The sequence below is a fragment of the Formica exsecta genome, unplaced genomic scaffold, assembly GCF_003651465.1.
Source record: "Formica exsecta isolate Colony F162 unplaced genomic scaffold, ASM365146v1 scaffold20, whole genome shotgun sequence".
Classification (NCBI taxonomy): domain Eukaryota; kingdom Metazoa; phylum Arthropoda; class Insecta; order Hymenoptera; family Formicidae; genus Formica; species Formica exsecta.
The window spans coordinates 115,940-129,252 of NW_021849298.1; the positions used below are offsets into that span (position 1 = coordinate 115,940).

The 13,313-nt window shown below is 38.5% G+C and overlaps 1 protein-coding gene across 1 annotated transcript in view; it reads right to left on the reverse strand.

The window, feature by feature from the left end:
* LOC115234583 (irregular chiasm C-roughest protein) overlaps positions 1-13,313 on the reverse strand; it is a 335,002-nt gene that overhangs the window by 102,817 nt on the left and 218,872 nt on the right. Inside the window, 1 exon segment of the mRNA XM_029805764.1 lies at positions 6,811-7,152. Coding sequence (XP_029661624.1) covers positions 6,811-7,152 — 342 coding nt within the window.

The following is a 13,313-nucleotide window of genomic DNA, read 5'->3' on the forward strand; positions in this document are numbered from 1 at the left end:
CGTCGACAGACGTGTGGCTTCTGCTCGGTAGAGAGAGTCGCCTGGGGCTCGTTTGTTAATAAGATTCGCCAACCATGACCGCAATCGAATTTTTGGCTTACCGGTTTGCCGACTCTCTGATCAGGAGCCTACCAAAAAGGGGTTCCCGCACAGATGAAATTGCCGTCATACGTGATCGCAATGAGTAATCGCACCGAACAGACATTTGTAATTTCCCCGACAGAAAGCATTGAATTTAGTGAATTTAGCGATTTTTTTATTTGAAGTTTAATTATTGCCCGAGATTTGAACGTTACAATAAATAACAAATATAATATGCAATGATTGAATAAAACAGCCGTACAAGGACATTTAACATATCGCATCCGCTCCCCTACCGTTTATTTCCTTTTATATCGAAATGCAAAATATTCCCCTGTCGTATCGCGCATTGTCAACGACGAGCTAACTTGTGCGCTCTTGGAAAAACAATATCGCGCGAGTAAAATTCGGCACGACAGCGCTACAAAACGCATCGCCAAATTGAATTTTTACGACATGCTCTGCGAAGTAGAGTCGTGCAAAAAGCGCTCGTAAAAAGAGAGCAAGAGCCATTAAGTGACAGCAGCTGTGCATTAGAAAACGATGGGCTACGCCCGTCGATATCGATGTCACCAAATATGATACATAGAATTTTTGGATGGAAGATTTTGAATGTTATGTTTCTTTATTTCTTATCGTATTATATTTGCTTCTTCTTTCTTTTTTTTTTATATTTTTTTCAATCAACGGCGTGTTCGAGACTCGTTACAACGAATGAAGTTACCGTGTCCCTGCAATATAATCGTGTTCGATATTCATTATTTCGTCTGGATGCTCTCACAATTACGCTATTCAATCCAATGGGTGGCGAATTACACGGAATAAATTAGTCAGGAGTGCAGGTCGCGGGCAAAACATGCAGTAATAATAATTCGTAACAACCTGTCAAATCAATAGAGCGCCATTCGCGTTCGCACAAATTGCAAATGATATCGACAGGCTAAATGTCACATAAAATATTGATGACCCTTATAACTGTCCGTAATCATATCCGATATCATAACTGAACTAATATGCGTTTAAGCATACGCAATGGGATTGTATTTTATCTCGTAAATCGCGTTACGTAAACGCTAATCACAACGTATATCATATCGTACATGTGCACGTCGGACAAATGTATACGAGTTTTACGGACGCGCGACAGTCCATGCAGTTTCAAATGCAATCAATAATTGATTGCCCGCGAGCTTGAATAACCGATAAAATAACGACATGCATCGCGAACTGTAAAACGGTGACGATTTTAGTTGATTGCACGCGAGTGTCGCAAGAAATAATTAAAAACTCACGCGATAGATAATATCGCAATGTTTGGGTATAACGAAATTTGTGTGGCCCTGTGTACGTAAATATATCGAAAGTGGTCACGCAAAGATGTATTCATATCTAGATACCTACAAGCGTCCGTATCCCTCGCGCGCGCACACAGCTACCTGTTCAAAGGTGAACTAAATAACCGGGGAGCGAACGGTCAGCGAAATCAACAACCTGTTGATATTTGGAGTATTTAAGAAGCACTATATGAGAGAGACAGTGAGAAAAAGCCATTGACTGTATATCACGTTGTTCTTTCATTAAATTATCCCGATCGACCGGTATACCTGAATTAACGATATCGTCGCGCAACGAATCTTTTCTGCCAAAACCGATAACAGCGAGCGGCGCTGAATTCCACAACGGTATTTCGATCGCGATACACGTGGAATTAATGAAAAAAAAATAAAATTGACGAGGATTGGAATTTCAAGTAAAATAATTTCTCGCTGTTTGTTGATAGTAAATATTGTTGGCAGGTGCGATGAAACAGTTGTTGCATGCTGGAAAAATGCTGTAGCTTTCGATATTCAATTTCATGATTTATTTATTCACATTTTTTTGCGATATGAAAGAGAAGAGAGAGTACAATTTTTAATAAAATGGGATTTACGGAAGGGAAGCAAGAATTTGCGAAAGTAAATTTGATCAGCCATCGACAAAATTAATAAAATGCCACATCGCAGCACGAACTATCTAGGCATATTAATCGATATAGATTGCGAAAGTTAAAGAGAGCTAAGCTTGATTATTTTAAACTTTTACATTAATTAAGTCACGCTCAGATCATACGAGCATTTTTTTATCGATATTGTAAGTATATTTTATTTAAAACACATATATCACTAAATGTCAAAATATACTACAAATTTCTAAAAGCCTGTTAATATAATTTAGAGAAACTAAAAATCTTTTTTTAAACGTATGACATGCCGTCCTTTTTTCGATGGAAATTGAATTAATACATTTTGAAACTATTACGTTATCGTAAACCTTGCAGGTATACTATGTCATTCTGACAAGACCATATTTCAAGACTGCAGCGCATATTGATCTTTACGCCTGTCATCTTCGGCGACGGCTAGTTCCCAAGTGTTTTGCATCTTATTAACCGAAGTACCATGCCAATATCGTGAACTTCGCGCGAACTTGAATGAACGTTGGTCCGTGGCCTTCTTTGAACGTTATGCGCGTCAAATACACCACGTCTGAGAGTGATCAAAAAAGTTTTGGAACTCGAACACGATAAGCATGCTGATCACATTATTTGCATATTTTTTACATAAAAGAGAAAAAAAAACAGTCACGAACAGAAAAGTTCAAGCAACGATCTCTATGTGTACGGTTGATAACTTAAAACGATATCGCGCACGCAAAACGCTTCCAAAAATGATTTTAAAACTTATATTATTAAAAAAAAGCAGATCATAAATATTGTCAAAGCTATTTTTATTGCTATTTTTATTGTTATTTTATTTCTGCATCTTGTTATTATTTAATAATCAAAAAGCAACAGTTGCACTAAATTCAATACATAGCTTTTTCACGCAAAACTGAATCCTCGTTTTTCATGACAAACGAGAACCAGTTAGTATATCCGATAATCCCAAGTTCTAAATGTAATTTGTGTGTACGAAAAATTTTTGTTGTTCGTCGATAGAACACTGTATTGTTTGGCATAGTGGCCGACAATCTACAGAATTTATTTCTTCAAAGCTGGAATCAGCTTACGAATGACTGCGCCAGCAGCGCTTTGTCGCCGCAACTTGTAGGATAATATTGCATTTGTGTGCTCTTTCGGAGCGATTAGATTCTCAACAAACGAGGGTAATTCAGTAACGTTTCCGTACGACAAAGCGGATCCATCCAGAGATCCTTCCGAAGTGCCAATTAGTACTGTAGTATTTCAAGTGCAAATACATACAAGTGCTATTATTTGTTATTATATACATAAGCATAACGGCTTAATACAAGAGATCTGTGAGATATCTTCGCGCGAATAATGCTCTCCTTTTAAATAAAAGGAATATACCAGTGAAACCGAAACATCTTGCAATAACGACATATTTTAATATATAAAAAAAAGATAATATATTTTTACATACTTATGATACGAAGTCTTTCGTTTAAATTATTTCAACGATATGAGCAATCGATATAAACATTTCTAATGCAATATAACTAGTTCTCATAATGTGTATATAAAAGCCAGAATAAATGTATAAGTTTGAAGATTCGAGAATATTTGCCCCAAGAGACTTAAAATTAGGGTAAATAAATTTGTAAGATACTTTGATAATTATCGCACAGGAGAATAATAAGTTTTTGTTCAAAAGCATCGCGTTCATACGTTCGTAATTCATAGCGCGAATACTCGGGTTAACGAAGCGAGCGGACACCACGTAGATCGATTAGAACATAGACCGAGATGAAGCTCGCCCTCGCTCGCTCGTATCCACAGGCGCGGTTAGAATTTTACGGTTACGCGCGCTACATATTCATAGCGTGCCACCGAACCACCACCAGGGTGAGAGGATCGTTCCCGGAAGTTGCCGCCGCGCATATTCGGGTCAGCTGCAAATAACGACTACCGCCAAAAACCATCATGATTTATGGCGAATCCGATCGCGTTTTCCGGCCGTCGTTGGCGAGTACAAATCGAAGCCTCCCTTCGGGCGAAAGAGAGAAGGAGAGAATCGCGCTTATGCAAAATAGCAGCAGCGGTCGAGTGTCGTCCGCGAGTGCAACTCGGTGCGAGACGACGAGCGCAAGCCGCGATGATTAATCGCGTTGTCGTCGTCGGGACGGGGGCGATTTAAAAGTAAAATCATTTATTCGATATGGGACCGGGGGTGGGCGCACCCGGCAGGATGACAACCGGTAATAGCCTACATTACGCGTAATGACAAACGACGATGCGCCGCAACGATATGGAAAGTGGGTCACCCCATGGGGCTTCCCTTCTCTCGCCCCGGCGTCATAAAGGCGTTCCAGGACATTGTCCGGGTGCCTTTGGCGTTCGTTCTACCGGAAAATTTGTTCGCTCAGGTGCCGACAAATGTACCTCCTCCGTCCTGTCTCTGGGCGACAGGCAAAAGTACGGCTAGGAATAAATTCGCGACGAAAAGAGTGAGAGAGAAAGACGGGCCGACCCGTACGATATCACTATCGCCCGTAAGACACCCGCATCCTCGCTTCCTTCCAAGATGTCGAGCGTGCAGCAAGCTGTTCGCCTAGAAAATTTGCATCCTCGAGGCGTTTCAACCCGGTTGCCCTCGCGCCCGTATCGCCTTTGGAATTAAGTACCCGTTTCGCCACAAATTCGATAAGGAACGCGGAGATTTTCACAAATCGAGCAAGAAAAAATAATGTAAGAGAAAAAATTGCAATAAAGATTAAATGAATCGAAAATATCGATTATTGAGTGCCACACACCTATATTCTTATGTCTTGTGAAAAATCTAATGTTTTACGCGCGTGATAAATATAAAATCTATTTATATATAAACTTTATTTATATATCGTTTGTATTAAGAATCGTTCATTACGAGAAGATAACATTAATCACGCGATCGATCGGCAATGTCCTTGAAAATCCCCGGCTGAAAATCCACGTGTCTCAGTATATCTTGTCGCTTTTTTCCTCCGGTGGTTAAACGACTCTTCGCGAACTTTCTCCCTCGTGAAATAAGTTCTCGAGGAACTCGAGCTGCCGGACGACGCGGCGCTCGGACAGGCGTGAAGGGATTAAAAGAATGAAATAATGTCGGCACACAATGGGCTTCCCTTACATCCACAATGAAGAACTGTCCGCGACGGCGGGACAGCTTCGGTTAAGCATATAATCTAAAGCAGGGTTTCCCAAACTATAATCCGCGCGACGCGACAGTCTTCTTCCGGAAATAAACACCGGCATTCATATAGTTTCATTAAAATAAATGAAAATAATGTGTTTTTTATTACAAGAGGATAATTTAGGTATATTATAATAACGTTATTTCTTTTCAATTATAAAATTGATCCTCATGCATTATTATATAACATATTATTAAAAAAAATAAGTAATTATCATAAAGATTTTTTATTTTCATATTTTCCATCGTCTCTTTACGAAAACGAATATTAGGAAAAAATCAGTTCTTATCCATTTTTAATTTGGAAAAATTCTGATCGAGAGCGAGAGTTTCTCGCGAATACGCGCCACTCTATACAATTCGCAGGAGCGAAAACGAGACGTCCGGAAAGTTCTCCGACTAAAAAAAGAGGAGGAGGAGGAGGAAACCAGTTTCAGGTGATATATCTTCGCGGTCTCGCCTCGACGAGCCTCCTCTAAACACCCGAAGAAGCGACGTGCAGTAAAAAAGGGCGTAGGGAAGGGTGGCGCGAGCGCACGCTCGCACGCTTCTACCGGTTTTTGTTCGCGCTGCAGAGTTAATCCCTCGGAGTTTACCTCGAGACCGGCTGGAGAAGCTTCTTTCGGCGACTTGGGTCTCTCTCTCTCTCTCTCTCTCTCTTTCCCCTCTCTCCTCGCGTTGCGCCGAAGGGGCAGCGAAGGGCAAATCGAGAAGGGAGACTTTCCGACTAAACCTCGACTGCCGGATGCAAGAGTGGCGAAAGAGAGAAGCGCAAGGGCGCAAAATAAACTACCCTCGCGTCGCATAATACACGGCGTTTCCCCCCTCCTACCCCTCTCTCGCTTTCGCGAGAGATCTCTCCAACCTCTACCGTCCTCCTTTTCCTGCAGGACATTCCTGTAAAACACGGTCGTCGCGCCTCAAATACAACGCGGCGGAGCTGCTGCTTCTCGGTTCGCGGGGGCTCGTTTAAAGCAAGTCGCGAGCGCCGTTGGTTTCAGACTTAATTAAGTTTACATTTCAGTTTCGATGGGCACACAGCTTGTTTGCCGCTCTCTCGACGCGGGCACACGTTGCTCGTTTCCGGCATGTTAGCCCCGCGACTAGGTCTAATATTGTGGAAATCCCACCGGCTCGTGTCCGCCGAGTAAAAACGACCCGCAGAATTATTTCGAGTTCGTTCTCTATCTCAAAAGGTAATTTAAGTTCATGCATATGTATGATAAGCGCTGATTATTTCTTGTTATTCTTATATTCCGGCATACTGGTCTGTTGCAAGTTTTTTGAGAAGTCTAATTAGAGAGATATTTTAAACTAAAAATTAAGAGAAATACTTCTCGCAAAAGAGAGTAAGTAAACGACAGAATTTTGTTTCTCGGTTAATTTTTAAACTACTTAAGAAAAAAATTTCACTTAAAGTTTACTTAAGAATTGCTCTCATAAAAAAAATTAAACAAAAGGTAAATTTCGCTCGTTGTTTTCTCATTGAAATACAATTGTTTCGAACATAACTACCAATATACGACAATATGATTCCATCCTATTGATAGATACTCACATTGGACGTCGAGCAGGATACTGGCGTTCATCGGTATCATGAGTGTGATGTGACGTGCAACACAGACGATGGTAGCATTGTGATGTCCTCTCAGGACTTTAAGGTGAGCCCCGCTGCGTCTGCCGGATGTTGAGGGCAACACGGTGAGGTTGTCCGGCGGTTGTTCCGGCCCGTCTAAAGTGGCCTGAGACAAGGTCATGCCCCACGCCAAGACGGGCGGCGGGTTTCCACCCTCGGCCGCGCACTCGAGAGTGAGCTCCGAGCCTTCCTTCACCGGCACAAACTGGTTTCCGGGATCCAACCGGCGGCCATCTATCAGCAGATACGTCCCACGAGGTGCCTCTGTAACAAGGAACCACCCGATAACCGGTTCAATTAGTGACTCCGTAACGATGAAAAATCTAATCGGACGCGAGCGATTATTGCGGAACGCGAAAAGAATAGTTTTATATCATCATTTAAACATGGCACGTTTAATAAACGACGTAATCATATGCAACGTGTTTCACAATCATAAAAATAAAAATATCTTTTATCAAAAAAAAATATTCGCATATTTAAAGTGTCAAAATAATTATTTTAAAATTAACTGACTTTGCTGTTTATTCTTCTCTCAGACATAGCTATTACAAGGTATAATTATAATTTAAAAATATATTGTATTAAATCCAACATTTAACATCTCGGACGAGCAATTTAGAGGCGAGTGCAATGTCGCGCGTTTAATCAGATTTACCAAAAGCATGCGCGCGCGCGCGCGCGCAGGATAGTAGTTTTTAGTCTCAAACGTGGTATCGTTGCCAGCGAGCAACGTAAATTAAAGTCTTAGGTACGCGGTGGACTTTTTACGCTACATCGCCATGCAGCGGGGAGCAGGAAGCGCAACATATGAGGGCAGCAATTTACAGAGCGGCATTGCCCCATTGCGAACTGGCCGGTTTTACGATGGCGCTGTATGAGAGCGTAACTTCCCGGGCTGACTCCTTTTCTCATTTTGCGACGCGATTTAACCGCCCGCGTGGATCGCAAACCCCTCGGGAGATCAGCTCGGTACGCGGGAACTTGAAGCTCTCTTTAATTTTCGCCAACTTTCAATTGGCCCGGCTGGGCTAACAACTGATTAATCTGGCAGCTCGGGCTCGGCTTTACAAAAAAAAAAAAAAAAAAAAAAAAAAATGTCGCGTCATGTACGATACGAATAAACAATGAGTATTTTCAATTATCAATCCAAAATGTTATATACGATCTTTGGATGAGACACAACAATAGAATCTATAATTAGATAGCTATATTTAAATATAATGTATTAATAACTTGTTAATCTTCTTTATTTCTATTGGGTCTCAGAAAAAAAAAAAAAAAAAAAAAAAAAAAAAAGAAAATAGTTTGCCGTTCTACCCGGCCGCGCTTTTCGCTTCGCGAGAGGAGTAATCCGACCGTTTGTCTACATCAAATCTCCTAGGAAACCCACGAGATGCTTTAATGTACTCTCAGGATTTTTATCCCGTTTCTTTTTTTATTTTTTTCCTTCCTTCTTTTTTCGCTTTGCCCTCAATTTTTAATGCCCGTAACTTATACGTAATTAAAATCTAACGATGCAATTCGTTCAGTATCTGAAATATTCTCACGAGAGGCGTATAAACGCTTTACGTAAAGAGAGAGAAGGAGAGACGTGTTGGTAAATTCGGTTTATAACTTTCTCTGTCGGTTCTCCGTTCATCTGGGACTCGTTGTATCCGCTTCTATCTTTTTTTTTTTGTTTTTCTTTTAGTTTGCAGACCTTCGTAGAACCGCAGACTGCGCCGGTTTACCATTCATTAAGACATCAGTAGTAAATTATAAGCCGTAAGGAAAAGAGAGAAACGTAAAGTTATTAAAACTTGCGATGAAAAACTACAAGCTTAAACAATGCTACGAAGAAAGTTCGTACCAGGAACTATATAACAGCAATTTATATTTATCCCGAATTAAATTACAAGAGCGACGTAATTCTTATTCAACGAAGGAGACGTAAAAGAATGAGGCAAACTATACTAGATTGCTGTTCGGCGCGAGCATCGAAAATTCGTAAAAGTCACTTTCGCGAAGGTCTGCTTTATATAAACCGGCGACGGTGCGGTGCCAATCTCTCCCAATTCCGAGTTGACTTCTCCGCCATACTCCCGCCGCGCTTCGATAAGATCTAGTCACGTTCATTAAATTTTCTCGTACTGTCGGCCTTGCCAAGACGGATGGTAGGGACGTTCTCGAAATAGGTCGCTGAATAAGAGGAAACGTGCAAAGCCTTCTAAAGACAGAAATTGTAATTGTATCTCCAGTATGATTTAATGTAATAAAATATAGCGCAAGCAGCACCTGCAGCCGAGTAAAACGGCGCAGGCATGACGGAAAATTTAATAATACCATGAGATTTAATAATACGGTCGAGATTGTGTCCTTTTTTAATTTGTTAACTAAATATATAAAATTAGCAGCAAGTACCGAACTGCTATTTTCTTATATTTTATTTAGTTTTATATTATTTCGTTTCCTTTTTTTTTATTTGACACGGTCAGTAAATAGAAGAAACTTCTTTATCTTTAAATTTATATTGCATTAACGATCTAATGACTAGTCAGAAACGTCGGAAAAGTAAATTAAAAGTAAATGGATTCGATACTAGTTAATCCTATTACAATATTATTGGAAGCTTAACATATACATCATAAGGTAATAAATGTCTCCGATTAATGTATAATCCATGAATCAATAAAATTTATAGAGGTTTATTCCACTTCTATATCTTTAATACTCTATTTTATTACTTAATTATGTATTTATTCGCCTGATCTCTGATTATTTTTTGCCATAATTAGATCAATTAAACTATTAATAATAGTAAAAAAAAATATACTTAATACTGCAAAAATAGTATCAATAAGATGCATAGTATGTTGATGATCTTGTAATATAATTATCAAAATTTTATCATTGAAACGTAAAATCAAAATTGTTTCCAGTAACACTAATTATTTTTATATTATTACGAATTTTCTCAAACCTTAACCTGAACGAGAAAAAAAATTTTTCCTTTTTCGTATTCAACTATCATGCATTATTTAAAGCATTTGTTATCAACGTGATAACAAACGTTTTGAATTTCTTTACATTTTAAAATCTTATATGATTCTTGAAAAATTCGACAGGTAACAACGAGGAGACCGTGTCAAGTCGATATTATCTAGATAGTAACATGAAGCTCAAAAACGTACCAAGAACCTCGAAAAATCCGGAGGTACTTTGCATACACTTTTCGCCTCAATCTTCGCTCTAAAAATCACGGAGCCGGCTCCTTGGAAAGATTCCAGAACCATGTAACGCGATCGCGAATCGCGAAAGGGAAAAAGGTTGGGAGGGAAGAAAAGTCCTCGCGCGCCGTTTTGCCGGGTATGGTTATGTGTTCTCGTATGAACGTATGCTGCTTCACGGGCATTGAAAGACTGTAAAATCGAATTTCTGGAAATATGAAAATCTCCCGTAACACATGAAATGCAAATTTGTGTTTTAACATACATGCGATATTTATTGTTTTAATTGTTATATTAACGAACTGTAGAGATTGAACCCGTTTCAAAATATGAAAAATATTGTTAGATACAATACATATATTTCAATTGTTATAACAAAAAAAAAAAATAATTGCGTTTACACGTTATTATTTTTCATGTTGTAAGATAATATTATATATAATATGTATATATATATATATATATATATGATTTTTTATCAGCAAATATCTCTAAGTATTATTTGTATTTTAACAATAAAATCATGGCTGCATATATCTCCCGTGAAAAGCGGCGTTTAAATCTTTCTAGAAAATGGATTGTTCAAGTATAATTCAAAAGGTATTGGTGAAATAATGTACAACGGAGAATTGTATTGTAGCAATATTTGTCTCGCATAATTTAGTAGATAAGTCTCTTAACTGCATTTTACTTATTTCCACGATAAAGACCAAAGGTTTAGATTCGGACAGTAACGGGCAAAATATCGTACAAGCAGGTATTAGCGCGTGGCGAAGATATTTTTTGCTCGTTTGAAACGAGAGGTGAAAAGGATTTAATCCTTTCCTACCATGCGCAAGAGTTTGAACGTATGCATCGTTTACAGTGAAAAGATGAGAGAAAAAAAAGCTTAAGCTTAGCTCTTGATCCCAGCAGCGTTTTCGTCCATCCGAATCACGTAATTAAACTTTTTTACGGTAGCGATAATAAAATCTGTCGCATCGCATGGATTAGTGACATTTTCCCTTCAAAAATTACTGGAAAAATTTATATCTCGATTATCATTATTTAAAAAAGAAAAAAATAACTAAAATCTATTAAACGCATTCGAAATTCAAACCAAATATTTAAGCAACATTTAAGATACAAATTTTACAATTTAAATGCAAGTATTCACGTTATCATAAAAAGACACATATACGATGCTTAAACGAGTGGAAGATGATTCTTTGAAATTTTCTAATCTGCGCGGTATAGTTTAATTTTCACGAAACGATCATGTAGTCCACGATCTTGGAGAGTTTCCAAAGATCCACGTTACACTCGGCTCGTTGTTGCAAAGGGAAACGCCTGAATAGGGATCTCGGAAAGAAGTTTTCCTCAGGTCGTCGAGGCTACACCCACCGTCACGGTGGATTTCGAAAACGTACGATTCGCGTGAAAACTCAGACTCGCATTCTAAGAACGTCTGGACGTGTGTGCGAGTGTGAGGACGAAGGGGGATCGCAGCAGGTGTTAATACGGAAACATAACGCCAGAAACATTCCCAGGACGCGGATGGGAACGCATTCGCAGCATATGGCGCCGTATCTGCCCCAAGAGGATTCCCCAGGTCCGCCTGCAGTTCGTAAAATTTCATAATATCGTGAGCACGCCCTTCATCCTGCTCTAGGATCGGAAAGAACGAGCAAGGAAAGCAAACGAACTATCTGGTATATGATACGATACTGCATTCGCCGCTTTTCGTGGATATTTATCTTTACATAAAGATTGTATGATAATACTATAATGTTCCCCATAGACTAAAATTATTTGCGATGTTATATTTGAAGAAAATAAATGTATGTGAGAGATACGTTATATATATTTAACAGTTATATAGATATATGCATCGCGCATTGCATCATTATATGCACAGATAATATCAGATCACTAGATTATATAGCCATTAATTAAAAACTAAAATCAATAAAATTCAAATATTATAAATAAAATACGCGTATATCTGTCAGATATATCCTTTATTTATAGAAAACAGCTATAATATATAATATATAACTTTGTGATTATGTGTGTGATTATTATAATAATAAAAAATAAAATAAAAAATAATAAATCTTGAATCAACATATATATATATATATTATATATAAATCCATCTTCTTTAAACGATATAATTTTGCAATATAATAAAAAATCACAGAAAAGAAAAATAGAAAGAGGAAATATTTAGTAGAATATACACTCATATATATAATTATATACTCTCAATACAAATACTTGTTATATGAAAGCGCTGAAGATTGAAAAATATTTAGAAGTTGTACTAATGTATAAGGAGAAGAATGGCGAACGCAAATTTCCTCGAAATTTGATTTAATTACTGGAGCGCGACGATGCGCCTTTTAGAGAAAATAACTTCGGGACTAAGGAAGAAAGACTTCACTTTCTGGTAATGAAGGAATCAACGCGAGACAGGGGAGTTCTTAAATGCGCGTTGCAATACTAGCGCATGCCAAGACGGAAGGTATGTCTGTCTCAAGACGCCACCTCTCTCCGGTATCCAAGAAACTCGAAGGAAACGTTAAATATTCAGAGCAAGTCTCGGTAATTTTGCCTCCGCGAGAAGAATGGAATGTTTTTGAAAGTCGTTTAGACGCCGCAGCGTTTACGCCTTAACGACCCGTCTTCTTACCCGAATATTTTCCAACGTAATAATGAACAATTATTAAATACGATATTTTATTTCGCGCGTATTTTACTCGCACTCGAGGCATCAGAATAGCTACGTATGAATAATAAAACGCAGCTTTTAACTGTTACAAATTTCATAGCATACTGCTGACAAGAAAATATACGAAAGCAAGTATGTAAAGCATGTAGGAAGTTATGCGCTAGTTTAATACCGAGAGAGAACATTGGTTAATTTCGCGCGGCAAACTTTCTAAAACTGTATTAATTTCATAATCCTTTAACTTCATCATAAACGTAATCGTATCATTAGAGCCTATTAAGCTCAAGTGGATCGTAAAATTACACTAAAATTCTGAATTTATCGTGCAACGCGCGACTCGCAAACTTCTCTTCAAGGCAAATACAAGTGAAATAAATCAATGCAATCAAACGCGAAGATTATTCTCGACTATCGATCCTGCGTCTAGTTTGTGTCTCGGCGGATAACTATATGGATTATTGAAAATTGTCAATAAGCCGAAGAGTCATCGATGAGTCTGGAGT